Source organism: Phoenix dactylifera, chromosome 16, assembly GCF_051530095.1.
Source record: "Phoenix dactylifera cultivar Ajwa chromosome 16, Ajwa_hap1_PhDact_Kaust_v1.1, whole genome shotgun sequence".
Taxonomy (NCBI): domain Eukaryota; kingdom Viridiplantae; phylum Streptophyta; class Magnoliopsida; order Arecales; family Arecaceae; genus Phoenix; species Phoenix dactylifera.
In genome coordinates this window covers 21,117,042-21,145,031 of record NC_143205.1, presented here as the reverse complement: position 1 = coordinate 21,145,031, position 27,990 = coordinate 21,117,042, and the positions used below count along the sequence as shown (strand labels likewise).

At 37.4% G+C, this 27,990-nt stretch overlaps 2 protein-coding genes across 8 annotated transcripts in view; one reads left to right on the top strand and one right to left on the bottom strand.

Annotated features, from left to right (window-relative positions):
• Nucleotides 1–165: 165 nt before the first annotated feature.
• LOC103705555 (putative serine/threonine-protein kinase BSK3) lies at nt 166–11,736 on the bottom strand. Of its 6 annotated transcripts, none has more exons than XR_005506729.3 (12): nt 11,438–11,723; nt 11,104–11,253; nt 10,797–11,017; nt 10,114–10,249; nt 8,546–8,679; nt 8,350–8,455; nt 6,855–6,940; nt 5,483–5,671; nt 4,065–4,229; nt 3,076–3,189; nt 755–1,050; nt 166–631 (listed from the first exon to the last, which is right to left on the bottom strand). XR_005506729.3 is itself a non-coding variant. In XM_039115187.3 (11 exons), exons 2-11 carry the CDS (start codon nt 11,180–11,182, stop codon nt 805–807), a joined length of 1,476 nt encoding a protein of 491 aa, XP_038971115.2. In that variant the 5' UTR covers nt 11,183–11,253; nt 11,438–11,736; the 3' UTR covers nt 166–804. The 6 variants fall into 6 exon arrangements, 2 of the variants coding, with proteins under 2 accessions (XP_038971115.2, XP_088569056.2); XR_016398799.1 differs by having other exon boundaries at nt 166–647; nt 11,438–11,698; XR_015974188.2 differs by having other exon boundaries at nt 8,350–8,679; nt 11,438–11,698.
• A 2,943-nt stretch (nt 11,737–14,679) lies between these two features.
• The window catches only part of LOC103705556 (transcription factor jumonji (jmjC) domain-containing protein), a 29,619-nt gene continuing 16,308 nt past the window's right edge, over nt 14,680–27,990 (top strand). Inside the window, exons 1-8 of one of the 2 annotated variants that reach the window (XM_039115186.3) lie at nt 14,680–16,790; nt 22,935–22,992; nt 23,917–24,039; nt 24,344–24,401; nt 24,509–24,645; nt 25,528–25,686; nt 25,782–25,868; nt 27,035–27,226. In XM_039115186.3, coding sequence (XP_038971114.2) covers nt 15,466–16,790; nt 22,935–22,992; nt 23,917–24,039; nt 24,344–24,401; nt 24,509–24,645; nt 25,528–25,686; nt 25,782–25,868; nt 27,035–27,226 — 2,139 coding nt within the window. In that variant the 5' untranslated portion in view covers nt 14,680–15,465. The remainder of the gene's footprint in view (nt 16,791–22,934; nt 22,993–23,916; nt 24,040–24,343; nt 24,402–24,508; nt 24,646–25,527; nt 25,687–25,781; nt 25,869–27,034; nt 27,227–27,990) is intronic. The other variant, XM_088712820.2, reaches the window with a different exon arrangement.

Below are 27,990 nucleotides of genomic sequence, written 5' to 3'. Positions count from 1 at the left end.
AATTGAAAGCCAAATGAATACTTTTCGATTTTAAGCAATTCTATTGAACCAAAGACACCTGGTATCACAAAACAAAAAGAAAAAAAACAAAGATACCAAAAGGCCCATGAAAGAGAGAGGAACTCGGTAGTCTTTCGGAATCCAACGCATACAACATAAGAACAATAGCCAAAGAATCTCCCCTTTACCACATTAAACTCACTCCCGGATACATAACCTTTCAACTAATGTTCTTCCACAAAAAAATACAATCTTCAGGAAAAAAATCCAATAAGGACACACGGATGATGAAAGAGCCACACTGACAATTTAAATCATTCCACTGCTGTACACAATTACATGTTTACCAGCAAGATGGAGATTTACAACGCATGCCTTCGGAAAAAAAACAGTACAGAACTTCTATCTAGGGATGAAGGATCAAGCTTTCCCATAATCCTTGTCAGACAGAATCAGTTTGCAAATTCTTTCGGGGGCACTATGCTGGCTGTTGCTTCCATATATACATGCATGATGCATATGGAGAGGTTTGGAGTACAGCAGCAGGGGGTTATGAAGCATGCCATCCACATGGCAAATGAACAAAACCTGCTTAAATATCCAAAGATTGTTGTCTTGTATGTGCCTAAACCTGAAACAGCAAGCCCCTTAAAAATCATTAAATCAACCGTCCGGTATTCGTTGATATTTTCAGAAACTTGAAGATGGGTTATATCTTTTGCTCAAAATTTAATATTTTTACAGGGGATAATACCTGAAAATTCAAGCATTCATCACCCTACCATCAGTCAATTTAGCCTGTCTTTAGTGCCCCCCATCCTTCTTTTTTTCTAGGGATGACCCATCTTTCAGTGCTTCTCGAGCTTCATTTTCCATTCCAAGGGCAAAAAGGGCAGCAGCCTGAAGATAAAATGCAGTTGGCCAAGTTGGAGATGTGACTAGGGCCTGCATTGCATCACTAAGAGCTTGCTGTGGCATGTCACAAATCAGGTACGACAGGCAGCGCCGTGCAAAAATTGTTGGAGAAACCATAGTTCCAACATCAATGAACTGCATGTCATATAAAAAATTATTCAATAACATAGGCTTGCAGATCTATTAAATCAAGAAATAAATTTACATTTTCAGTTCCATATGATGTAAAAGTAAATCATAAAAATAGCATGATATAAACAACAAACTTATAAAGTTCCCCAGAAATTGAATCTCTAATTGGGAGTCGGTTTCGGATCTACCACAGCAATTCAAGGATATTGTAATGAATGATGTTAGATGCATATATACAAGGGCTTTGTAAAGCAGCTGATCCAATAAAAAATATATATGTATATCAAATGCGCACTGGACAATAACCATGAATGATGAATGAAAAAAAAGAGATACAATCTGCCTTCATAATTCAAAATTTCCACCAAGTGCCAGATGCAAAATTCATAAGTTATAAAAAAAAAACCACACATAGAGACATCAGCATGTGAGTACATAAAAAACAGATGCCAACATCATTCCAATATTTGCATCCAACTCCAACCATAAAGATAAAAGCTACCGAAGAAAACTCTTACCCAGTAAATGATATGTACTAGGAAACTCTTTGCCCATATATTACAGGTACTATCTATGTCATAGATTGCAACCCAAGTTCCTAGAACATTAATTTCTGAAACTAATAAATTGTCTTATATAGGAAAGACGCAAAATTATAATGTCACCTGGATATTTAATGCAGACTAGAATATAATTCAACTTTTGAGCAATGACTCCTCTCAACTTTTCGTACAATGATTATTTCTTCATAAATAAACGAAGTACTGTTCTTTTTACATAAAAGCTACCGAAATTAGACATTAAACACCTAAGGATCAAAAATAAAACTATCAAATGAAAGTTGCAGCTTCTTTTCACCTCCTGCTCCAATGTTGTATATTTGCCGCATACTAGTTCCAAAGCAAATCAATTGATACAAAAGATTGCATCATAAACATGCAATCTGATGAAGGTCCTTCATCAAGCCTAAGCATCAGTTATAGCATCCAAAAATCCACTGCAGAGATTTTTTTATCACACATAAAGATAAAATTTAGGCCATATCCATGCAGTTTATTACTGATGTATTATTAAACAACAATTACAATTTAGAAAAATAAAAACCCATACAAGTACAAGAAGTAGAGGATGCAAATTAACAACAAAAAATAATAGGTCAAACAACTTTATCTTAAGTATTATGTGCTAGGATCTCTAGAATTCCTGTCTGCTGCCTCACCTTATGGCTCAAATAATAGAGTATATGATTTTTACCTGTCATTTTCTACTCTTTTCTTATAGACAAGACATTTCTAATTACACGACAGAAAATATTGCAGAAAAGTTGGATGGTCTCAAAAAATAACAATGAAAAATAAACAAGATAATGCTAAAGTCCTCAGTGTTTTATTTCATCATATGGCATAAAAGCCAATTGCAGCTCTTAAACATTTTGGCTGAACAACATTCACATCATGATGCATTAACTTCTGTCAAATAATCAGACAATGGTGAGTGATTTAAAATGATTCAATTAGCACATGAAGGTTCTGAAACTTTATGGCAAAGATCATCCTCAGCCACAAAATCTCCTTACAAAACTGGTAATGGAGCACTGCTGTAGGTTTTTTTAAGGAAAAACTAAGGGGATTGAAATACTCCTAGTTATGACTCATTGAATCATTTGCATAATTAAACATCCCAAGGAGATACATAGTGTATCAATTATGCATAAGAATTAAGAGGTATCTAATTCAGTCCTCAAAAGAAATATGTAGTCACACAATTTTATATCTTCTGTTTACTTATTATTTGTAAATAAATTTTCTAGAACAATGGGAATAGTAACATTTTGAGCAAGATAACAAAAAGGAACTTGCCATCATCAATGATGACTATTTTTAGCATTTAGAAAATAGTGAGTTTCATGAGTATAAATGACATCAAACATGCATTTATGAATTAATTAAGCATTTGTACATCAAGAAAATTTCTAGAAATGTATTCAAATGGTAAAAATTAGCAAGTGATTAGTAAACATATAGTAACCTGGGTGTAGCATTCAATTGCTGCATTGAAATCTTTATGCCTAAAAGCAGTATCACCCTTCTTCTTTGAGTTCAACGTTTCTTGCATTTGATTGGTCCACATCTGAAATGAAAGCTGAAAAAAAGGAAGAAAAAAGAAAAAAAATAAGAAAACACAAATATAATGGACAAATAATTACAAAGTATAACAGATCAAATTGCAAGAAATGGTTGAAACATCCATGTCAGTGATGTGCCAGAAATGAAAAATGTAGCCTATGCTTACACCAACATCAGTAACTTGGTAATTAAATAAGTATTGCAACAAAGCATCATCTATTTTTATCTATTCTGCCGGAAGCTTCATTAACAAGATAAAAATCCTGCAGCCCAGGTACTTTCACAAATTCTACATAAGTTAAAACTCTCGGTTTTAATAAACTCTAGCGTTCTACCATCTGAATCAATTTCGATGGTCAAAGCATCACAAGAAACAAAAGACATAAACATAATTACAAGCATGTAAAATCAGGGGTTATCTGCCTTTTCTTCTAAAATGTGGCACCAGGAGAAACTATATCTTGCCAAAAACCGAGTTTGCTGCAGTAGGAAGAAATAGTAGAATATATAAATGGGATAGAAACACTATTCGGAGTCATTAAAAAGGTGGCACAATTCTTGCATCCTGTTCTCTCAATCTCGGCAAGGCACAGAAGCAATTTTTCAGAAGAAAAGGTCATGGTATTCTGGTCTCCAGAACTGTTCTATCCCTTTCATTGCAGCTTAAACCCTTAAGGAACTTCTATCAATATAAGCTCATCATTTCGTTCTCACTCCCTCTTCTTTGGAAATCATTGCAGCTAGCAAATATACCTATATTTGCATGAACATTTATACAAATATTTGCATGTGAATGGTAACATCCACGCAAACAAAAACACACTAATCTTATACACACATGAGTTTACATCTATCACTGAAAAATTGAAAATGGAAGTCCCGTACACCAACCTCATTCGTTGTTCCCTCATCATCTTTATACCCAATCTTTTCTAGGATTTCATGTATTGCAGTCAAATCCATTCTAGAGCAAGCTTCACCAAGTGGGGAAAGAGAGAGCGCCTCCAATGAGGATGCACCACCACGTGGCATGTCCATCAGAACATAAGAAGGAACCTGGAAAAAATATCTTGTAAATATTCATCATGATTTAAATAAGAAAATAAACCATTGATTTGTTCTTGACACTCTGAAAGTTCACAGGCCTCTATAAGCATAAAGATGCATTGGGCGTATGTAGAATGTGCCCCTTAAGATTACAAGCTTAAGTTCCATTAACAGTACAAATCGCCAGTATAACAAGTAGAAATTACAAATAGAACATGAATGTGTGCATGGAAAAGACACCATGCATTGGAAGTTATATGCATGAAAGGCTTAAGCAGCAGCCTTGGACATTATCCAGAACTGGAGATAGATAAAAATGGCTAAGGATGTTTTGGTCACTTAACCAGTCAATGAAACTGCATTTTCAATTTTTTTCGAAAGAAAAAAAAAATAAAAAAAATGATTATCAGTACATCATCTAAATTTTGCACTCAGTGTACAAGAAAAAGCACAAACAATTTGTTGTCTCTGAGATATGAATACAAAGAAATGCACATGAAGGATGTTCCGGTTAGGAGAAAATTGTTGGCAGTTCTGAGGTCTAGACAGAGAAAAATGGAGTCATGTGTTGCACAACCATGGATAACGTTACTGTAACCACAATGTACCTAGAGTTCGATTGTAATATCAATGTCAGAAGGGCCTTCCCTTTTTTATTGTCATGTGGAAACTATAAGTGCAAAAATGTGAAATTCCGCCAACCAATGCAATGCAAATGAACAGGTTGAAAACATACAGGAATACACATTGAATTAAAGCTCTTCCCCACCGCTTAGCCCAACATGAATAAATCAACACAATCAGAATTCTTCAAACTAGAGTTTTTATAATCAGACGAGAAGATGATGAAAAATAGTCAGGCTTCACTTCTTCGAACAGATAGAACACCATCATTTTGAGGTCTAAGTTTAACAGATGGTGACTAAGAAGATTCTTTCATTGATCCAAGAAGTGAAGACTTTGACATGCTCAAGGAACTCCTGACTATACCGCATTTATTATTTCAGGCAGAAATGCAGATTGGCGATGAGCTTAACTCACTATAAGAAACGCATAAGTGGTAACTTTAGCATGACTAAACTGTAGAATCACATAGAAATGAATATTAAAAAAATAAGCTTCATTACGGCCATAAATATTAAAAAACTAAACTTCATTATGACCAATCCATTCCACTGCACTAAACTGTAATACAAGTACAAAAGAAGAAATATGCCAGCACGCTTCAATAGAGAGAGGGATAGAGAAGGAGTTGGACTCACCTCGGTCTCCTTTTGAAGTGGAGTCAATGCAAGAACCAACGACTTTGCATTAGGCCTCTCACGTTGCTCATACTGCAAACATCTTGAAGCTAAACGTACTAATTCAGTCCCATCCTCATTTGAAAATTGACCTTCTAAACATGAGTCCGTCAGCATGTTGAAGTTACGATCTCGTATCAAGTCAAGGGCCTGCAGAGAAATTCTAGAACCAATTAGATTCAGCATGATACACTGATGCAGGCAAAGGAATTCTAAGAAAAAACAAACTACAGAGTACTTAATGTCAAAGGAAAGTATTATTACATTATATCTAGCAATGAGAGAAAAATTCTGAACAATCATCATTCAGATGAACCAATCAACATATGCCTGCTCCAGAGCCTGGAAGATCAAGTTGCATATTTCCTATTAATTAAACATTATACTATCTTCATTATCTGATTTGATCTGAGAAGATTTCCTAGTTCCATATCTAATCATGACCAATGAGAACACACACTTGAACCAAGATTGTGAGTCACATTGGCATCTGTTCAAACCTATCAAACCAAGATTGTATTTTCATTGGGCAATGTTTTTCACATTAACTGTAATTTATTTCCATGCACCCTATTATTTGCCATGCATCATGACTCAAATAATGTGATTGTGGGGTGACGATTACAACAAAAGTGAATAGTAATAGTTAATAATATAAAATAATTAATCACCCATTTTGCACTACACCCAACCCACACATTTTCCCACTGAAAAGCCAGCCCCGCCCCTTCTAAAATATCTCTCTGTCTAGCTCTCTATCACCACATGCATAAATATACATAATGTATATACATAACATACATACATGCATACAGATGCATACATACATGCATGCATGCATACATACATATACACATATATACATGCATGCATATATATATACATACATATATATACACATAGATACATGCATATACACATATATGGATGCATGTATGCATGCATGCATGCATGTATGTATATACATATACACACGCACGCACATGCACGCACGCGCACGCGCGTGCACACACACATATGTGTATGCATGTATATACATATATATATATATATATATATATGTGTGTGTGTGCACGTCTATACATGTGTGTACACGTGTACATGTGTATATGTATATAAATGACCTGATATTTTTGCTTTCTCTCCTTTTATTAGTGACTTTTAGGTGAAGGCAGTATTACGGTAGGCTTTGTTCAGACACTCAACCAAAGACTTCATGTTCCAACTACCAAGCTGTGCTTATTCAGCAAAATTTGTGATCAAAAGCAAAGGGAGAAAAAGCGAGGAAGCATTGTACAGTTGACATGGAAGTGGGTCAAAAAATACTGCTTACATGACTAGGAGGGATGTGCTTTCCACTAAGAACATCAAGCAACAACGTACCAAAGCTATATATGACGCTTTCTGGTGTAACTCTTCCTGCAAAGTCAATGATAAGAAATTAGATGATATAAACAATAGTGACCCTATCAAAACTTATATGGATCATCCACAAATTCACACCTTATAAGCAAATAGTCAAACCATCGACACTATCATATCTGAGGTACAACACAAGGCACAAATGTGACAATCGCATAAAATATTATGAAGAAACAATTATATTCTAACTTTAAATCTCATTCTCCAATAAAACATTTCAATTCCTTTAAGTAGCTTACCAGAATCACAAACAACAACATTAAACACTATTCATAGAGTAAATTTTAGAACTTCCATATGGATGATGTAAATTAGCATCATTTCACTGATCAAAAGAGATACTACTTAACATTATAGCTTTGACTAATGTTTACGGTTGCAATCATCAAAAGACAAAACGGCCAAATAAGAAGAGATTATAAACACATTTTGATGCATAACAACACAGGATTACCTAAATAAGCAGCCATGCATTAGGGCTGAGAAAATAAAAGAAAACAAAATTGGTATCATAACATAGATTAAATTAATAACTTGTCCAAATATAGTTGCTTAAAATTGCCATTATAAACTTTGAATTAATTCACATAGATTAAATTAATAACTTGTCCAAATATAGTTGCTTAAAATTGCCATTATAAACTTTGAATTAATTCAATTAATAACAAATCATAATCTTCTGCATTTTTTCAAATCAACCTCAATATCCACCTCATGATCATCCTTCTTTAGCCTCAATATAATTCTACATCTCCTGCACAATCTACAAACTGATACTGTCCTCTGACTACCAATTGTAACCACACCTATGTCAACCAGAAGACATGGATTCAAATAAGCCCATAGCATAGGCTCACCAACTCAAAAACTGTTAAACCCATAATTAATTTTCGCATTTTCCATGTTGCCATAGACGTTTCTGATACAAACAAGATATTTGTTTAGGCATTTATTCCTTCATGCCCAACAAATTACTTGAGTTGGCATTCACTTCTAGGCTATACACAAGCCAAAACTAACAACCATTATAAATAACAATGTGCAGAAACATCTGCTCTTTTTATAATTGATTGACTGTCTAGGCAAAAAAGAAGACATCATCCAAAAGAGCTTTTCTATTTCCTTATCAGCAATAGTCATTTCATTCTTATGAGTTTATGATATCAATTGTCAAATAATGCAGATAGTGGAAAATTTTGTTATTTGTATTGGCAAGGCATTGTATAAGTCAACACAGATTGGTAGCACAGTGGGTTTCCCCGATATCTAAGCTCAAGATGACTTCACAAAGTCAATCAGTCCAGATCCCAGAAAGGATCAAAGACAAAACATCCTTAGAGAAGAGGGACATTAATCCACAGTGCCCACTTGTTGTACAGAACTTTAAGCATGCAAAAGGTACATACCAGTTCTTAAATACTCAGGAGGGGTAAATGCCAAATTCGTGCTATAACTTTTGCCATCGCGACTGTTCTTCATCAAGCCAAAACATGAAAGCCTAGGACTACAATCCTGCAGAACAGTAATCCACAATAAGAGATACAAACCACAAGTGCAGGAAGAAAATGATGGCATCAGACCAACATACGGCCACATACTCACATCATCAAATAAAACTCTATAGGCATTAAGATCATGATAGAGAGCACGCCCCTTACTAGTGCAATATTCCAAGGCTTCAGCTAGATAGAGTACAACCCTTAATCGCATTGGCCATTTCATAGGTTGTGTTTCCCCTATAAAATGGAAGAGATAAAAGGATCAGATATAAATTAATTAAATGCTGAATTTTAAATGGCAGAGAAAGAGCAACAAAGCATGTCACTGGCACCATAAGACAAGAAAAAACAACAACAAGAAAAAAAAATAATGGATAAATCAAGGCAATACATGTGGCTAGAAAGCTAATAAGCAGCCATGAGAATGAAATTCTAGCAGATAGAACAAGCTTAAGAGCTGAACTGGTACTGAGATAGACAAATATTGAATGATTCAGGAATGATACAGGTTGTGATTATATGCAAGATGATATACAAGGGCCTTGTAGGACAGTGTTGAACTCATTTAGAACGACGAGATAGTTAGGTGCAGAGTTGTGCCATATTATTGAGGAGTTGAAAAACAGTGATTACGCATGAGAAAGAAGGGAGGCTTGGCGATGAACTTAGACCTAAGCAAATCAAGCCCGGACCACAGCAGCCTGATTTTGGGCAGGCTTGGGCACGCATTTCTGGCCCAACAGGGTGGGCTCGAGCTCAAATATCTAGTGCACTAGGTATTAGGCTAGGTCCGGGCTCAATAAAAATTAAATAGGTCTGGCCTAGTTTGGCGTTCTTATTATCAAATTAGTATTTTCCTATCCTGTCCCTAATCTAATCGGAGAGAGGAGGAGAGGTTCCACCACCATCCCCCCTCCCCACCTCACCCCACCCCAGGCAACAATTGCCGGCAGCTACCTCCAATAGCCAACACCATCCTCTGGACCTAGGGCATGGAGTTTGAGCCACACCAGGCTGGGCTTGGGCCTTCCAATCTATCATTAAGCAGAGCTTAAGCTGGGGATAGTGGCCTGAGGCCACGTCAAGTTGGGCTTGGTCCCAGAGATTTCATGTTAATATTGAAGCTACGGTCTGGCCCGACCCAACCCAGCTCAGTCTATGCACAGGTCTAGTTGTGTCAATATGGAATTGAGGAGGTTTTGTGGAACATAATGGTGTCATTTAGACCCAAAATTGAAACCAAACAAAACAAAAGAAAAGAGAAAAGGTTAGTTGCATCAACACTTGTTAGGGATGGCCAATGATGATACATAAAAGAGAAGGGCAGTGATGATATTACTAGGGGAGGGAGAGAGGAAGAAGAAGGGAGAGAAAAAATTGTAAATTTGAAATTGAAGGAAGTAGCTTGCTTCATTTAAATACAAAAACGTCAGTTACGTATGGGTGCATCCACTATCAAAATCTTTAAATTAAATTCTAAAGAACACACAAATATAATATTAGTCCTTTTAAATAGGGATGGTGCAAGTATAGCTTTCATTTCAAAGAATTTTAAATCACCACTTTCACATTCAAATAGAAAAAGAACATGCTGGATTAGTAAATAAAGATTTCCAAAAATAAACAACAATAACACATACAATAAGGTGGCGGCGTCCATCAGGAACTTACAATGAAAAAGATGTTTTGCAAGTGTATCATTGGGCATAAACTCTGCCACGAGCAGCCTCTCATTACCTTCACAACAACAGCCAAGCAAATTTGCCAATCTATGGTTTCGAAGCTGACCTACAGCCTTTGCTTCTTCCTAAAGTAAAAATTAAGCTGTCAAAATTTGTGATTTTGCACACTGAGAATGCAAATAGGATAGCATACTGCAAGCAGCCTATATTTGGCAAAATATTTATTCTTCTACTTGTTAAAATAGCCATCATGAAGCACTACTTAGTGTTCCCTGGTATTGATCAAAACCATCATAATAAGTTATTCATAAATTTATTTCCTAACAAAAAATTATCTGGCCATTTATGTCATCAATTATTATAACGGTGTTACCATCTTTAGCCAGCTTCCACTTTAGGAGTCTCATCTCCCCAGCATGCATCTCATTTGCCCGTAGTTTACCACACAATATTTTTGGCCTCATCATGACCTCATCTTCATGGAGCAAGGACAACACAACTGTAAAGAAATACTTTAATGTGTTCCATACCTATCTATTTTAAATCCATTATATGATGACATAGCATAAAATTAAACTTTGCCTAACTTTTACTTGTATTTTAGTTCCAGGAAAAGGAAAACAAAAGATGGAATTAAGTCCAGAGGATAGTAAAAGGAGAGTATTTCAGTACCAAGAACTGTCGGGGATCAGGCCATGCGGACCTATTAAACCTCTTCACCGCAATCCTCCTCTGCGCATCCAGCTTCCCCTTGTAAACAACATTCGGGGCCTTCTCCCCATGCTCCGAAACGATGTTCTCCACAGCAAAACCAGAAGTGGCCAACCTAAGCTGCTCAAAAGAAAACTCCTGGAAGGGAGGCAGGTCATACGTCTCTCCCTTCTCCTCAGTCTCTGCAACAAAAAGAACACCACCATCACCACCCACGACTGACTCTCTGAAACAAGCGTTCGAACTCAAATCAGGCCTGCGAACTCACCAACATCGGGAGCTTCAAGAACCGTCCCCTTGTACCGAGAACCCCAACAGCACGTCAACTTGGACACTCGACAACCCATCCCAAACTCTATATAAAGACTAAGAACAATCCAAATCCACTCACAATAACATTTTCGCTAGCTGCAGCGAGCTGGAATCCGAAAAAAAAGAAAAAAGAAAACCATTCAGCCCACCAAATTTCCAGAGTTTGAAGCGATTTTTATCCCACTCCAAACCAAACCTTGGAAACAAACAATCCAATTCAAGAGATACCAATCAAAAGGACAAGCTATCCATCCGGATCTGGGATTGATCAAAGAATAGAAAGAAACTACCTGAGTCCACTGCTGCTGCTCGATTGAATAGCACCAGAGCAAAGAATCAAGCTCCAACAATAGATCTGGATCGAGAAAACCAGAGCTGGCCCTCGATCGAAGACCCACCGACTCGACCAAATCGAAGTATTTGGACCGCTGGCCGATTCAAAGCGGCGTAGGGGGAGGGTACGATGGAGGGACGCAGAGAGAGAGAGAGATCCGATCTCGTCCTCGGGTTATTTTGCGAAACATAATTATTATTTTTAAAAAAAAAATTATACCGACATGCCGTCCTTCCAAGCCCTTTAATTACGATTAACGATTATTTTATTGGCGTCCTTCTTTAAAACTTGATTTATTTTTTCCTCGTATTCCACCGCCGTAGTAGAATTTCTACTGCTAAAATATTAAATAAATAAAGCCGTTTAAAAACGCGTCTCGGTGAACTGAGAGTCGCCTCTCCGTCTCTGTCCTTATTCGTAGCTTTCCGCCTGCCCCTCTCCCGCCACAATCGCATCGCCACCGTTGGATGAATCGTCCGTACGGAGGAAGGCCTTCGTTGACCGTTGGATCGGTGGACTCCGCCATCAATCACGGCTACGGGAGGGAGCGGTTCGGTGGCATTTTGCGCTGGCTGGCAGGAGACTGCGTCTGCATACGTACCTTATTGCCGCTTACCGGCTGCTGCTTGGTCCGTGAGACCCACCAACCAACATGAAGCTGGTTTGCTCTGAGGGTCAAGTGGAGATGAATTATTGAGGATTGCGGACCCAAGGGTCAAATTATTGGCCTGTTCGGCTATTATGCGGTTAGATCTCGGTTGGATGGTCCGATTCTTTGATTGATTGAAAATTTAAAATTATTTGATGAATGATCATGATTGCATTGATTGATAAATTGTTGAGGATAAAAGCAGTTATCATGGCGCACATTTGCCTTATTTGGTAACAGGCACTAATCCCCATTCTATATAATTAGTGCTCAAAAAATTGTTAGGGGCACTCTTTCTCACACACTTGCAGATGCCATCGTTTGCAATTTTTCAAATTTCTGCCATTTTTTTAAAAATTTACTCTTCCGATAATTATTCTGTATGGATTTTCTTTCTTCTTTTCATATCAGTTATCGGGCATATTTCTTCATTTGAGCACAGCTACAATTAATTGTTTTCTCCAAGTCACCTCTTCAACTTAGAGCTTTATCCGCTCTCTTTAACTTGAAGCCCGTCCGACCTCTTCAAGCTTGGCTCCCGAATTTTTGGCGGCAGCAATAAAGATCGAATTATGAGTAAAAACTCCAAAAATCTAAATAGCTATTTTCTGCCTTCATAAAAAGAATGCAAAGCAATAGAGTTTCTTGCATTTCTAACGATACTCGTAGGGATAATATACATATTTTAATATGTAGAAAGGGGAACGGTAGAGATAGAGAGAAAGGATCAACTTCTATAAAAATATGTTGGAAAGAAGTTTTTATAGCTAGATTTTTTTTATATTTGTATCTGGGTATTCTTTTATAGTCAGAAATTTTAGGAGTCATTAGTTGCTAATATTTGGATTTTCTGAATATTTTCTCATCCTTTTCTGATTAGGTGCATGACTACGTCAGATATTAAGAAAAGATAGTTTACATAAAAGGCTTTAGTTGGCAAGCGCATGACACAGATTCAAGTCCTGAATTAGCTATTTTGTGCAAAGTTTATAATTAGGTATTTTTTAAGTTCGGGGGTACATGGATAACGATACTTTGAGGAATGCTTGGACCACGTGGAAAACAGCCTAAATATGGTATAACTATAAATTTTTTTATAGGCCATAAAACTAATTTATGTCCTATAAATGACTTAGGGTTCAAAATCCGAGAGGAATGGATTAGATGGTCGGCGTGTCTCGCACGCAAATGACATGAGAAAGAGAATTTTGGAAAAGAATAGGACAAAATACTTATTTCTCACCAACCCTTCCCCGTGCGAGCGCAAAACAGGACAGTACAAAAAAAAAAAAAAAGAATTCACTACAGTAATAAACAGCGAACATCAACCCAAAAGAAATTTTACATCTCGATCCTGTACTCTTTAAATGCAGGGATTATAAAGCATGCTTCTAATTTGGGTTATAAAACATCTATCTTGATGTAGCACAGTACAATAGATTGATCTGGCATAATATATGCAAACCATATCCTTTGCAGCTAACTCTGCATAAAGCTGCGTCTTGTTGTTTTGCCAAATTATAGGCAGAGGAAGTTGGCATTGTGGCCACGGTGCCGAATTTGTAACTATTGTCCTGCATCATAATTTTAATCAACTATCAATGACGTTTGATGCATTATTGTCACGAAACTAAATCAGAAATATTTGAGCTAATAGCATTACGCTGTTCCACCGCATAAATGCAGACCTCCATGTTACATTCGGAGAGCTTGCCTGCATTTTAGACAACCTCATAATAGCATCCAGAACATGAAACCGCTCATAAATGTCGAGAAAAGAAGGCATCATTTGCATGGCCCTCATGGTCCCCATCCTCGACGTCATTTTTTCATCGTCGTCGAAAGGTTTCTCTCAAAACTACCAAAGATTCAAAAACTCAATACATGGGAATGCCTAATTAATTTGATCCACATTCTTGCAATCACATATTACGGTTGTATAATGATGAAAATCATGACGAAAATTCAATACTGGTCTAGATTTCTGATTGCATCATCTATGAATTCATCTATCTTGGTTTGATTCTTTATTTAACTCTAACTACAAAACCAATAAAATTTTCAGCAATAACCGTATGGGAAACAGCATGGTTAGATCGTCAAATATCTCTCTCTCTCTCTCTCTCTCTCTCTATATATATATATATATATATATATTAAATCTTTATCATGATCAGCATGGTAATGTATATTCTCTCTATAATAATTCAGAATTTTATTAAAAAAATAGTCAAAAGGCATTATTTAAAATTTTTGGTCCTATATAAATATTCAAAATTTATCTAGTACAAAATTAATGTAAAATTAAACACACATTTGCATCGATCCTCATATATTTTACCTATACAAGTTTTAGCATTCTTGCTAGATTAATGGTATGAGATTGTGCTCCAGCATCTCTAATTCCACAAAGACTATGAACGAGATTTATTCTGATACTATTTAAAGAAATTTAGATTTCTCATCTTAAAAAAAAGTTAATTAGAAGATATTAACCAATGGTGGAGCTGTAGCTTCACCTCATCATCAATGCGCTGTGTTGGTGGCATGGTGGAGAGGAGAGATGGAAAAAAGTTGGTGGACGGGATGGACGAGCGTGAAGGTGAGGAGGGGAAATTAGATGGATATGAGGCGGTGGGCAGCGCGCCGCGTCGATGGCGGCGGCGGACGGTGAGGTGGAGGCCTGGGGGGCGTCCGATGAGGAGGAGCGGAGACTCATCTCTCCGTTCTTTAGCACCGGAAAAATATGGGCGCAATATGCGATCGCGTAGCCCAATCAGAAGCGAGTAAGGCAAATGGTAAGAGGGCATCGGTAACATAGAAACCCGCGCTCGTCAAAATCCACCCTGCTCCAACCTTGGCAAGAATCACAACAGCTTTCCGGGCCAAACCCAGCGGCAATGCAGATTTATTGAAACGTGCCACGGAAGCCCTCCAATGTACACAAGATCGTTCTCAGACCCAGATTATGCTGACACGGCAATCTATCATTCAACTACCACTCATTCATACCAGTAAACCAATGACACGTGGCAGGAGGACCTTCTTGTTAAACCGTATGGGCGTTCCCTATCGCTGCTGCGAATTATTAGGGTTCCGGGTTCCAGCCTCTCCACCGCCCCTATCTCTTACCGTTATTGTAACCACTTATAAAGAAAGCCCGACCAAGCCCCCCCCCCCCCCCCCCTCTCAGGATATCAGCCCTCCCGGCGAGCCCCAACGCCTCGCAAGACCCGAATCCCCCCCACAACCCCCACCGAGCTTCGGATCAAGAACCGTACCCTAGCCCTCTCCCCCCCCCCCCCCCCCCCCCCCCTCATGCCCTCCAGCCCTCCATGGGGAAAGGACGACCCCGCGCCGTCGAGAAGGGCGTTTTAGGGCACAGCTACGGCGCCTCCCCCTCCCCCTCCACGGCCGCCCTCCCCCAGGCCCCCGTGTTCTACCCCACCGAGGAGGAGTTCAAGGACCCCTTGGAGTTCATCGACAAGATCCGTCCCCAGGCCGAGCCCTTCGGCATCTGCCGCATCGTGCCCCCCAAGTCCTGGAACCCCCCCTTCGCCCTCGACCGCGACGCCTTCTCCTTCCCCACCAAGACCCAGGACATCCACCACCTCCAGGCCCGCCCGCCCTCCTGCGACCGCGAGACCTTCGATCTCGAATATGGCCGCTTCTTGGAGGACCACCTCGGCAAGAAGCAGAAGCGAAGGGTCGTGTTCGAGGGCGACGAGTTGGATCTTTGCCGGTTCTTCAATGCCGTGAAGCGCTATGGGGGCTATGGCAAGGTCTGCAAGGAGAAGCGATGGGGAGATGTCGCAAGATTCGTTGGGTCGGCCGGGAAGATCTCTGAGTGCGCAAAGCACGTCCTCTCGCTGCTTTATCTGGAGCATTTGTATGACTATGAGGAGTACAACAGTCAGCTGGATCGAGGGACCAAGAAGTGCAAGAGGGTCAGACCTTGCAAGGAGAGAAAAGTCTCAGGGCACTTAGAATCTCCTCTTAGGAAGAGAAGGAAGAATTCGGGTAAGGTGAGAGAGAAAGAGGTGGCCAAGGAGGCACTGGATCAGATCTGCGAGCAGTGTAAGAGTGGATTACATGGAGAAGTTATGCTTTTGTGCGATCGGTGCGATAAAGGTTGGCACTTATACTGTTTGTCGCCCCCTCTGGAGAGCATTCCTACAGGAAATTGGTATTGCTTGGACTGCATGAATTCCGATAAGGATAGCTTTGGTTTCGTGCCCGGGAAGCAGTGCTCGCTGGAAACTTTCAGGCGGATGGATGACCGGACAAGGAGGAAGTGGTTTGGGCAGATGAATGCCTCTCGAGTGCAGATTGAAAAGCGGTTTTGGGAGATCGTGGAGGGTAAAGCAGGAGAAGTGGAAGTTATGTATGGAAGTGATCTGGATACTTCTGTGTGTGGCAGTGGTTTTCCCCGTGCAAATGATCCTATCCCATCATCAGTTGACCCAGATGCATGGAGAAAGTATGTTTCTAGCCCATGGAATCTCAATAACTTTCCAAAATTACCAGGGTCGATGCTACGGGTTGTTCATGAGAATATTGCTGGTGTCATGGTTCCATGGCTCTATGTTGGAATGCTGTTTTCTTCCTTTTGTTGGCATGTCGAGGATCATTGTTTTTACTCAATTAATTATCTACACTGGTATGTGTATTCTTTTTCATTCTTCATCTTACAATCTAATTATATTTGAGTAACTACCTGTTCGTTATCAGTTCTATTTATTTCATTATCTCAGTCTGTGGCTTGGTTATGAGAGGGAAAAATAGGTGTATTTTTGGTTGCTTGGATAAGGATTTGGGGAGTTCTCCAAATGTCTGGATGGTGGAAATTAAAGTATTGCTGTAATGGATTTTCCAAATTTAGCCAGATAATTCTTTTTCCTTGGGAAACATTTTTCTTTTCCATAGTTTCCCAAACAACCAAAGATAACCTAAAGGAAGATTAAGAACATTGACAAACACATTCACCTTTTTGATAAAAATGGAAGTAAAAACTTATGTTTATCTTTATGTGTCATGTAACTTTGAATTGGTGACTAATTCCTAACATACGATTGTTTTTTTTTTTTTTTTAACAATAAGAGCAAACAAGAAACACTAGTTTTTTCTTCATATAAATTATTAAAAAAATATAAAAGGAATGGTACAAAATAGTTTTTTTATTTATAAAAAGAGTGGGGAGGAAGTCATTATTATTATTATTATTATTATTCTATTTTCGCAAGTAAACCGTCCATCCATGTTCCTTGTATAGCAAGGAAGTTGTAAAACACTCAACATTAGCTAGCGCTACACTTTTTGGTTGTTGCCAATGAACCATTAGCTTGGGAAGGAAGTTCTTTGATTTTTGCTGAAATTTCTTTATTTTTCAATCATTTTCCATAACCAAGATAGTAATTTCCTTGAATTCACCATCTACAATAAGACTTTGCTTAAAGTGGTTACTTGCCAAATTACTATAATTCAAAACAATAACCTTAACTTCTGGATGTTTTGTTTCCTAACATGTCTAGGAAATGCAATTTTTATTTTTCCCAAATCCCATCATAGCAATTTCCTTACCATTCATGGTCCTTGGAAAGCTTTCATGGTTGCAATAAAAGGTTTTAAGGTTTTGTCTTTGGCCTTTCTTTTGGCCAATTTTGATTGAAGACATTTCAATGGAAATCAACTTAATTCTGTCAATACCTTAATAAAACAACTAGTTACTAATTAGAATGTCAAAACTTGAAAAAGATTTGCTACTTAACATAAAATACTCAAATTGACCTTGAGATGCCCAATACTCGTTTTAGGTATTGTTTCACCTTCTTAGAAATCTCTAAGCTATTTTAGCTATAAAATTAAACCATACTGGAAGTTGATGGTACATGTCATTTGATGTTGGTACTTGTCCTACGATGGCTTGAGATACTCTATATGTAGGCCAAGATAAAAATATAGTAACATGACGATGTGGATGTCGACATGTGAAATGTGGGATCCTTCGTAGCCACAATATTCTACCAAGGGTGACGCGCTTGTTCAGAATCTTGAATTTGTGCCTACTTCTTAAATAGTTCTATACTAAAAGTGTTTCTAATATATAACTACTTCTCCGCATCCGCACCTGCTCTTGATTTTGGCACGTGAGAGGGGGTCAATAAGAGTGCATAGGCTAGACAATGGTCTTGAGCAAGGCACAACCTCCCCATCCTTACATGCTGCAGAGTCATTTTGCTTGGACTTGCTTCACCCTCCAAGATGCCTTGAAGTGGTAAGGTTTCTTTAAACCAGTAAGGTTTTTTTCAATCTTGGTGCTCCAAAGATAAAGATGGGAGAGACAAGAGAAAGGATCAAAACAATAATAGTCAAAGAAGCGAGAGAGAGTTTTTGAAACAATAAACATTAACTCTCCTTCCCTTCCTCTAATAGCGGGCAGCGCACACCATAATAGCTGGCCCTACACTTTTTAGTCTCCTAGTCAGACTGTGAAAGAGAAATTAATAGGGAGTGCCCACTTTAGCAAGGTTGCCCGTCTCTTTTGCAGTTCTAATAAGAATTTTGGGGGGGGGGGGGGGGGGGGAGCAATTAGGAGAGGGGTCGGTTCACTATATTGGACCCTCCTCACTGCTAGAATATGTCCAATAACAAGCCCAATATTCTTCCAGAGCAAATATATAACCTAGGTAGCCAAAAGAATTGGACCACATCACTATATGAGGCCTGGCACACGTCTCAGGCGCTCATAACCCACAAGGCCACTTGAACTCCTCCCTTGGTGTCTCAATGGTGCTGATAAATGTCTTTTACAATCTCCTAAAGGTTAAGTCAATGAATTTGGATCTATGTGCATACTCTAGGATCCTACCTAAGTGCGTAGACACGTGGAGCATGCAGACCACATCAATAGATATGTAACTTCCAATCAAAGAGATCTAGGTGTATGCTTAATCAACGCTTGTCTATTCAAGCTATTATATCTTATATGGCATATACATCTAAGGTTGTAAGTGACCTAGGAAAATGGTGTTACAGAAAATCTTTCAAGATAGGATTGTTAGATTTGACCAATAATTTGTCGGTCCTCTGAGAAAATGGTAGAATACTATTGAACCCATAACTCGACATGCATCCATTAGATATAGGGGATAAGCATATGCTAGAAAACTATTTTATTAAAAAAAATTCCAAAATTATCAGTATACTTTGGAACCATAGTTCTAGTTCACTTACGATTTCCTTAGTCAATCAAATAAGTCGCCATGATAATTTTTTGTACCAACCCATGCAAGCCAGTTTATAGCGTATTACACCAACCCAATAAGGTTATAGGGGTTCAATTCAGTGTTGCACTGACACAAGGTACAATTATTTTCTTGCCTCTAGTAGCATACCATATTGAAATGGGGAAGTATCGTATGGTCCCAACCTATATTGATAAGCTGCTTGTACAAGGTATTGTACAGAGACTAAAAATCTTGTGCAATATTCTTATGGATCTTAGGTATCTAATACTATATAGACATCTCATAGTAATAAAAATTCATTCAAGTACATATATCAAATAAGATATCTTATACAAAAAATCATGGCTTCGTTAGGGCACCATCTTCAATATAACAATGGTCTGACCCAAAATAAGGTGGTGAGAGAATACTTGCATTCACTTATAAATAGGTTGTTTGATTTTAGCACCTATTTGGTTAGTAGGATATCTTGATTCAGTCCAAGCAATACGTTGTAAATTAGGGAGAGAATCTCCAACATTACATTTTTGAAGGTTTGTTGAACCGTTGGTGGTGGTATCAAAGTTCTAACATGATGGAATTTGAGTAAGTTTAATAATGACTTCGACCATGGTTCGTCATATTGGTATGCACCAGCCCTTGCCGAGTGTACTCTACCATATTGGTATTGAATCGAGACTTAGTACAGGAGGCGTATTGAATAGGGATGGCAACGGGTAGGGTACACCATTACCTATATCCATCCCGTATTTGCCTCGAGATGGGGTGTAGGGGGTCGAGCTAGACAAGGCAAGTTGGATGGATTGGGTTGGGTAAAGCTACAAAAATTATTTTTTTTGCATACAAATCAGTTTTTTTTGTTTGTCTTAAGGAGAGAATTTGTGAAGAGTTATATACATTCAGGGTGAGTTTTACCATTACTTGTACCCATTCCGGATCCAGTGTGGATCAGGTAAAACCTGCCTCTAGTAGGGTAGGATTTGGTCAGGTACCTAATGAAGTAGAGTAAATTGCCACCTCTACTACTGAGTTTTGGTATGATGAACCGACCGCCGTATCGAGCGTATTGATGTTGTACTGGTATGATATCGGTACAGGATTCGGTACCGAGACGACAAACCTTGATTTCAACTTTTTAAGAAAAAACTAATTTGCATCAAGATAATCGGATGCAAGCAAAAGGCACATGCACATGCATGTATTCCTACTTACAGTTATTATAGCCTAATGTGCAACAAGAAAGATACCGTGCTAAGACATGGATGTGCCAAACCATCTAAGGAATCTATAACATACATTTTATATACAAACTCGCATGAAAAGATTTTCATTTATGAGAAAGAGACTTTTCTGTCAAAAGTGGGTGCGAGAGATAATATGAGTGCAAAGTGGGAAACATGTTTGACAGGGAGATTCAAAGGCAGGTAATGAAGCTATTAATTAAAATGCATGTAAACCTGTTGAAATACATGGAAAACCACAGCAAATCATTGAGAAAGTATTCTGCAAGGATTTTCTGTGAATTTATAAGTATCTGAACACTTTCCCTTTGCTCTTTTCAATTATTTTCTTTTCTTGAAATCTTTTTTCATTTCCATTTTGGGAAAATCAGAATGTATATGCATGCTAGGAAGCATGTTTTTGCAACTATTATATATATTTTATATGTGTATATATATATGAATATCACTATTTATGCCTTAATATACATGCATGGTGCAAGCATGCATATATATATATATATATATATATATATATATATATATATATATATATATATATATTTATATATATATCGCAAAGTTACCAAAGAGGGAATTTCAGGGGAATTCAAGAGGAGTTTAAAAAAATAAAATTGAATTGACTAGAGCACCTTTTTTTCTTGTTATACTTTATATGCAACTTATATGTAATGTTTTGCTTTCCAGCTGTCCATTAGATGGGATGAGAATGCCACATTTAGCGCTCGTGGAAATGGCCAGAAGGCATATCTTGATCTTTAGGTGCAAGCAAACTGGACCATATATATAAACATGGCCACAAAAATATACACTTATACTATATAACATCGGAGAGCCCCGTTTCTGGCAACTTTTTGTCACCCCTTTTTTATTGTTATACACATGACAGATAGTTCATAATACTTTTTATATCTCAGAGGTGTGTTAGTTGCCTTGCATTATTATACATGAAGGGTGATAATTGATGATAGAGCGTTTTATATCTAATTCAAACTTTTTTTAAAGGTATTGCTTGCAACCTTTTTTCTATGCCTACTGATGCTATTTTACGTGATCACTGTGTCTTGTTCATCCTTGTCGAGATAGGTGATGCCCCATTAAGCACTCTATCTTCTTCCTAGAGTTCCATGATTATAATTTCTTCTATCAGATCCTGATCTGAAGTAGCTATTTGCTTTGCGAACTTTTCTCTAGAGGTTATATTATCTCAATTCTCTAGTGTGCTACAGAGGGCCATTTCATGGAGTTCTATCCGATGTTCAGACCTTGATTGGACTATGCAAGATAGACTTAAAAAAGAAGAAGAAAAGCAATGAAATATGAAGCGAATAGTCAGAGTCTTTATCTTTTTTCTTCAAGCACATTGGAGCTCTCATGTAGTATCCAATGGGGCCTTTGCTCCTTAAACCTTGTGATGGAACTGGATGTTGCATTGTGAAATTGACAAACTAACTATTGGTTGTGTTTGGAATCATATCTAGTTTCTTGATTTTGTTTATGGTATATGTTTTCATCTTTTTTCCTTATTGCTAATATTTCGACAACAGGAACAAGTTTGTCATAATTGCTTTTTTTTTTAACAACAATAAACAATAAAAAGATGTCATGGCTCTGGCGGTGGTGTTGTAGCAGGTCTTGGTGTGGTGTTGATGGTGCTGGTAGGTAGCAATGGTGGTGCTAGCAGCACTGCCAAAGATGGTGGTAGTGGCCATGATGGTAATGGCAGTGGAAGGTTCATGACTTTGTGACAGTGGTGGTAGTGATGAAGAGTTAGCAGCAACAAGTTTTATTTTATTCTCATGTTTTACTTCTAAATATTTCATCTGCAAATTACTTCCAAAAATTTCATATGCAATCTTTGCCAAAGATCTTTTTATATAAATATAAATTTATAATAGTGGCCCCAAATGTGTACGTGCATATGCAAGTACAGACATAAAGAGAAAGAGAGAGCATTGTCTATTTTTCCTATACGTTTGGATGATCAATGTCTTCCTGTTTTTGGAATTTCAACTTGATTTAAATAACATTTACTATTATTGACACAGGGCCATCAAGTAGAATAATTCCTTAAGATTGTCAGAGTCTGCTCCCACATTGGTTGTCCCACATTGGTTAAATCTATTTATGTAGAATCTCCATTTAGTTTGTATTGTTATTATTTAGTATGGTAGCTAAGTATTTAGTTATACTTGCTTGTATTATTTGTTTATTCAGTACTAGCCCACACATGTGGGTGCACACATATTAGCATATTATTATTCGTCATGAACTCATGATAAATATTCAGACTAATTGTTCATCTTATAATGTCAGGGGAGAGCCAAAGTGCTGGTATGGTGTACCTGGTACTGAAGCCAATGCTTTTGAGCAGGTAGATTTTGGAATGGTAGCAGCTGGATCATTTAGTTTGCCATTTAATTATTTAGTTTTTCCAGGCGACCTCTTGATCTGAGGGATGATGGCAATGGCTCTGCATCATCCTCTGTTTATCTTTAACTATCGCATCCAATGTTATCTTTTATCACATCTTCCTGTCCTAAGGAGATTTTGGTTTTAAATTTTGGATGAAATTTGTTTTTGCTGAAACATTCTTGATTGTAAGTAAAGTGACTGACCCCTGAAACTAAAGGGGTGAGTTTGAGGTCATCTAGAGTTCAGTCTGCTTTGTTTCACTCCTTAAGCTCGATATTTTTTCAAAGTAAAATAAAATAAAATAGAGCCGTATGAACCTAAACCTTTTTTTCTTAAAAAAGTCTTTGGAGCAAATTCAGACATGTATATTTTGATTACTTAACCAAATTGACCATTATAAATTATGAAATATTAAAACACATAGCTAGGATTAAAGCCAGTTAAATTTGTGTGCCATGTTACTGTACATTTTGTCTCCTTATCTCCAGCTGATCACCTTTGTTAAATGATTTTAAATTTACATTTTTTAATGTAGCATAAGGAGCTAAGTATGTTTTTGGCTCAAAAGTGACTAATCTTTTCAATGTTGAACATTTAGATTCCCTACTACCTTTGTCATCAAATGTGACAAACTATTTGATGGGGTCACATCCATGCATTAGCCCCGAGTAATCACTTCTGCAGTTTGGTTATTTGGGTTGCAATATCTTTCCTCTCTAATGGGCCCATTTGTTAAACATTTTTTTCCCCAAGATATAGAATCTTTGTAGTTAGCATGCTTTGTCGGTAACATTATAACCAGTGATCTTTTTTTTGGGTTGTCATTTCTGCTGGTTCGGACACCGATAGAAATATGATTTAAGATGTCTCATTTCTTTTGTAGGTTATGCGAAATGCTCTTCCAGATTTGTTTGAGGTGCAGCCAGATTTGCTCTTCCAACTTGTCACAATGCTTAATCCATCCGTTTTGCAAGAAAATGGTGTTCCAGTTTATGGTGTTTTGCAGGTCAGTTGACAAGCCAGTAGTTCTATTTGTAGATGTACATACCATCTCACATTGCACGTGCCATAATCCTTTGTAACCTGTGGAACCATTGGCTTATTTAAATAGTTTGAGGGATCTATTGCCCTTCTTACTTCAGATTAGAGAGAATACTCTTTCTCTTGTCATTTGCATCCGTTACTTGCATCAATATGCCATCATCCTGAAACAACTCTATATAGACTCCAGTATATATATATATATATATATATATATTACTCTTACACATTTAACATTTAATGTGACATTTCAAGTGTATCTCTTCCAGGAGCCTGGAAACTTTGTCATTACTTTTCCTAGGTCCTATCATGGGGGTTTCAACTTTGGTAGGTATTTATATATTTGAGCTGATGAATATAGTTGGTTCTTTTATTTTTATTGAAACTTGTACATCGTGCTGCAAAAGGCTTAAGCATTTTGGTTGGGTTTCCAGGCTTTAATTGTGCTGAGGCTGTCAATTTTGCTCCTGCTGACTGGCTGCCTCATGGTGGATTTGGAGCTGAACTGTACCGATTGTATCACAAATCAGCCGTTTTATCTCATGAAGAACTTCTTTATGCAGTTTCCAAGGTTGATGCTCAATTCTTGTTCATTTACTGCTGATTTTTTTGGTAATTATGTTAAAATGTTAAATCTTGAACGCACACATTTTATTTGCTTTTTCTGAGCTTGGATGGATTTTTTTTTTTTTTTTTTTTTTTTGGGGGGGGGGGGCAACTTCACAACAGCGACAACTAAAAATGTTAGGCCTCGTATTATCTGATTAGAGTTGATTATTATATGAGCTCTTTTTCATCCATTCTTGCATCTTGTTCCGAGGTCTTATTAGGCCTTCTTTTTTGTTTTTTTGGCGCATATCTTGTCAGATGTTGGCTAATAACTTGGCAAAAATGGTTTGAAGTTGCTGACCATATAATGTTTTGCAGGGATGCCTTTGTTGAGGTTAAATTGTGGTGTGTTGCTTGTAGGGGACATCCTAACATTAAATATAATGGGCAATATTAACAATAGAAAGACATTAATTATAAAAAAGAAACTCAAACTACAAAATGAAGTTCAAACAAGCTAAAATCCAATAAATCTTCCATTGGATGGTGCATTGTTGCCATCTCAATGTCTTCTTTTTAACTCAATCTATTGAACTATCTTTCTTGTGACTAGTGCACTGTATTTAATCTCTTTATAACATCAAGGTTTGTCTGCTTGTGTCTTATGTATCCCATGGCATTTCTTTTTGCCCTGGGTTTTGATATATGTAGCCACTTCTGTGAAATTTATGTCGATATGCTTCTTTGTAATTTTTATCTAATTTGGCCGGGGCTTTTGCATATGAGTAGCCCTCATAAATGTACACAAATTTGGTCAGCATCATTTCCTTCATTACTTTTCTTGTTTTTGAATGTTTGATCTCCTAACATTATATCTTCCTAATTTCTTTGTTCGACTTGCCAGAATGGTTGTGATACAAAAGCCTTGCCTTACCTGGAGGAGGAAGTGCAGAGAGTATTTGCTAGAGAGAAAAGATGCAGAGAGGAGCTTTGGATCAATGGTGTTGTCACATCATCTCCGATCCGCCCAAAGAAACATCCCAATTATGTCGGCACAGAAGAGGTAACTTCCCTTTTGTTTTTTATGAACATCTCACATTGTAAGCTTGCTACGAGGTCCCTTTCTGATGAATTCAAAAACCTGTGGAAATTTTGTAGGATCCAACCTGCATAATATGCCAGCAATATTTGTATCTTTCAGCTGTTACATGCAGCTGTAGGCCATCTGCTTTTGTCTGCCTTGAGGTATGCTGTTTTTACTACAGTATAGTACAATTTAAACTTCATACTTTGTTGGACATTTTCATTTTGTTTCAGATGGTTTCAAACTGAAAAGGGCTGATATCACATTGATGATATTTTCAAGCTGAGTTCAGGGTAGTGAACTATTGAAACATGATCATGTGCAAATGTTAATAAACAATATAAGAAAATATGAAGTGTTTTCTAGTATCAATTGTGGAATCTGTGTTAAGGTTCCTTATCAACCTCTTGCTCGGTAATTTATAATTTAGATATTAATAATGATAATATGTTAAATTTGTGTGCACGTTATTCTGATAAAGATAAAATTTAGTAGCTAGCAATGCAAAAGTTTGGTAGCAAGGAAAGCCAGGTGATTTCACCAAATTTGTGCTGGTTCTGTTTTATATGTTATGCAAGGGAAGCCGAATAACTTTCTTGTGAAGTGTTTATTTAGTAGAAACTAAAGTTGCTTGCTCTAAAATGATCTGAATATAGCTGGGACATGTAATTTATTCTGGCATCCTGTTTTAGCTCAGAAAAGAGCCACAACATGTTTTCATGCAAAAGAAGATGAATTTTTTGAATAACATTAGTTGATGAAGTGGAAGCGACTATCAATTTATTGGTCTACTTCTCCATGGTAGGAAAAGAAGCAAATATCCTTTAGGGTTACCTTTTTTGTTTATGATGTTTATATTCTAAAGCTTTTGGCAAAACTTGGAAGTGTTTAGTCAAATTAATTTACCCCACAACTACCTGATTACATAGAATCTGTTGCTTCCACATCTATGGTTAAATCGACCTGCCATTTTCTTCTTCGATATGTTCTCATACAAGGTCCGCCGTACCGGTACCAGTCGGCGTACCGGTGGTATTCCGTACCGGTTCCGTACCGGTTCTCCAAAAATAAACTACCGGTACCGGATTCCACGCTGATCCGGTATCGGTCCCAGGCCGGACCGGTACGGCAGATCATGTTCTCATATGTAATTATATTTGCAGTTAAATTTTGTTTTCAAGCAAGTGCAGTTATATTTGTCGTTTGTAGATATATTGTGGCCTTTATAGTATAATGTTTTAATAATTTGAGAAGACAATTAATATAGTTTTTACTTGGAATTGACTCCTGTTATATTTTCCCCTTTTTTTGTGGCTTGATTTGACAGCATTGGGAACATCTTTGTGAATGTAATGCCAACAAGCATCAACTTCTTTACCGTCACACTCTTGCAGAACTTGGCGACTTGGTCCATACGGTCTCTGCTGTGTCTGAAACTACAAATGTGGAGACCTCCCAGAGCAGACATTCTCAATGGCCTCACTTGGTTCCTAATGCATCAAGTTCTATGATGAAAAAGGTTCTCTCCTATTGTTTCTGTTTTCTTGTGGCAAAATAATGATTCCTATATTTCATAAAGGTTTATATCTTATCAAACAGACTTCGTTCCATTTTAGGTTAAATTATTGGAATAATTTGCCTCTATGATCAATTTTTTTGTGTTCGCATTTTTGGTGTTGGGACATTTATAGAAACTCCCTAGCCTTTCTTGAACTTTGGTCTATCAATTTTTAGCTGTCTCCTCATACATGTGCTGGGGAGAGATTCTGAGTTTGACTTGGAAAGGTTGCACTTCCATCACTATTCTGAAAAAAATAAAGATCAAACTTTTTTTTTTTGCTACTTGATTACATTATTTTAAAAGGATGGAAAATAGATTTCAATGTCTCATATAGGTTAACATACGGTGGATTTCATTGTTTGCTCTGCTATGCGATCGTATTATCAGATTGAATGGTAGTCATACAATTAAGGTATTCAATAGGAAAGAGGGGTCAGTACGTCATATGCGTGTACCAGAAAATGTGGCTGTTAAGTTAAAATTCTGGCAAAACTAGGAACTGGAGTAACAAATAGTTTATAGGAAGGTTAAAATAGCACGAATAGAGAATAGAGTGCCAGAATATTTTATTTTGACCTTGTTATAGACTAAAATATTGCCCGAATTAAGCTTATCTTGAAGATTTACTGATCACATGCTTTCTTGTTCCTAGAGCAGGTACTACTACTAACAGTCTTTTCAGTTTCTTTCTCATCAGACAAGTATAGGATACTAAAGTATTA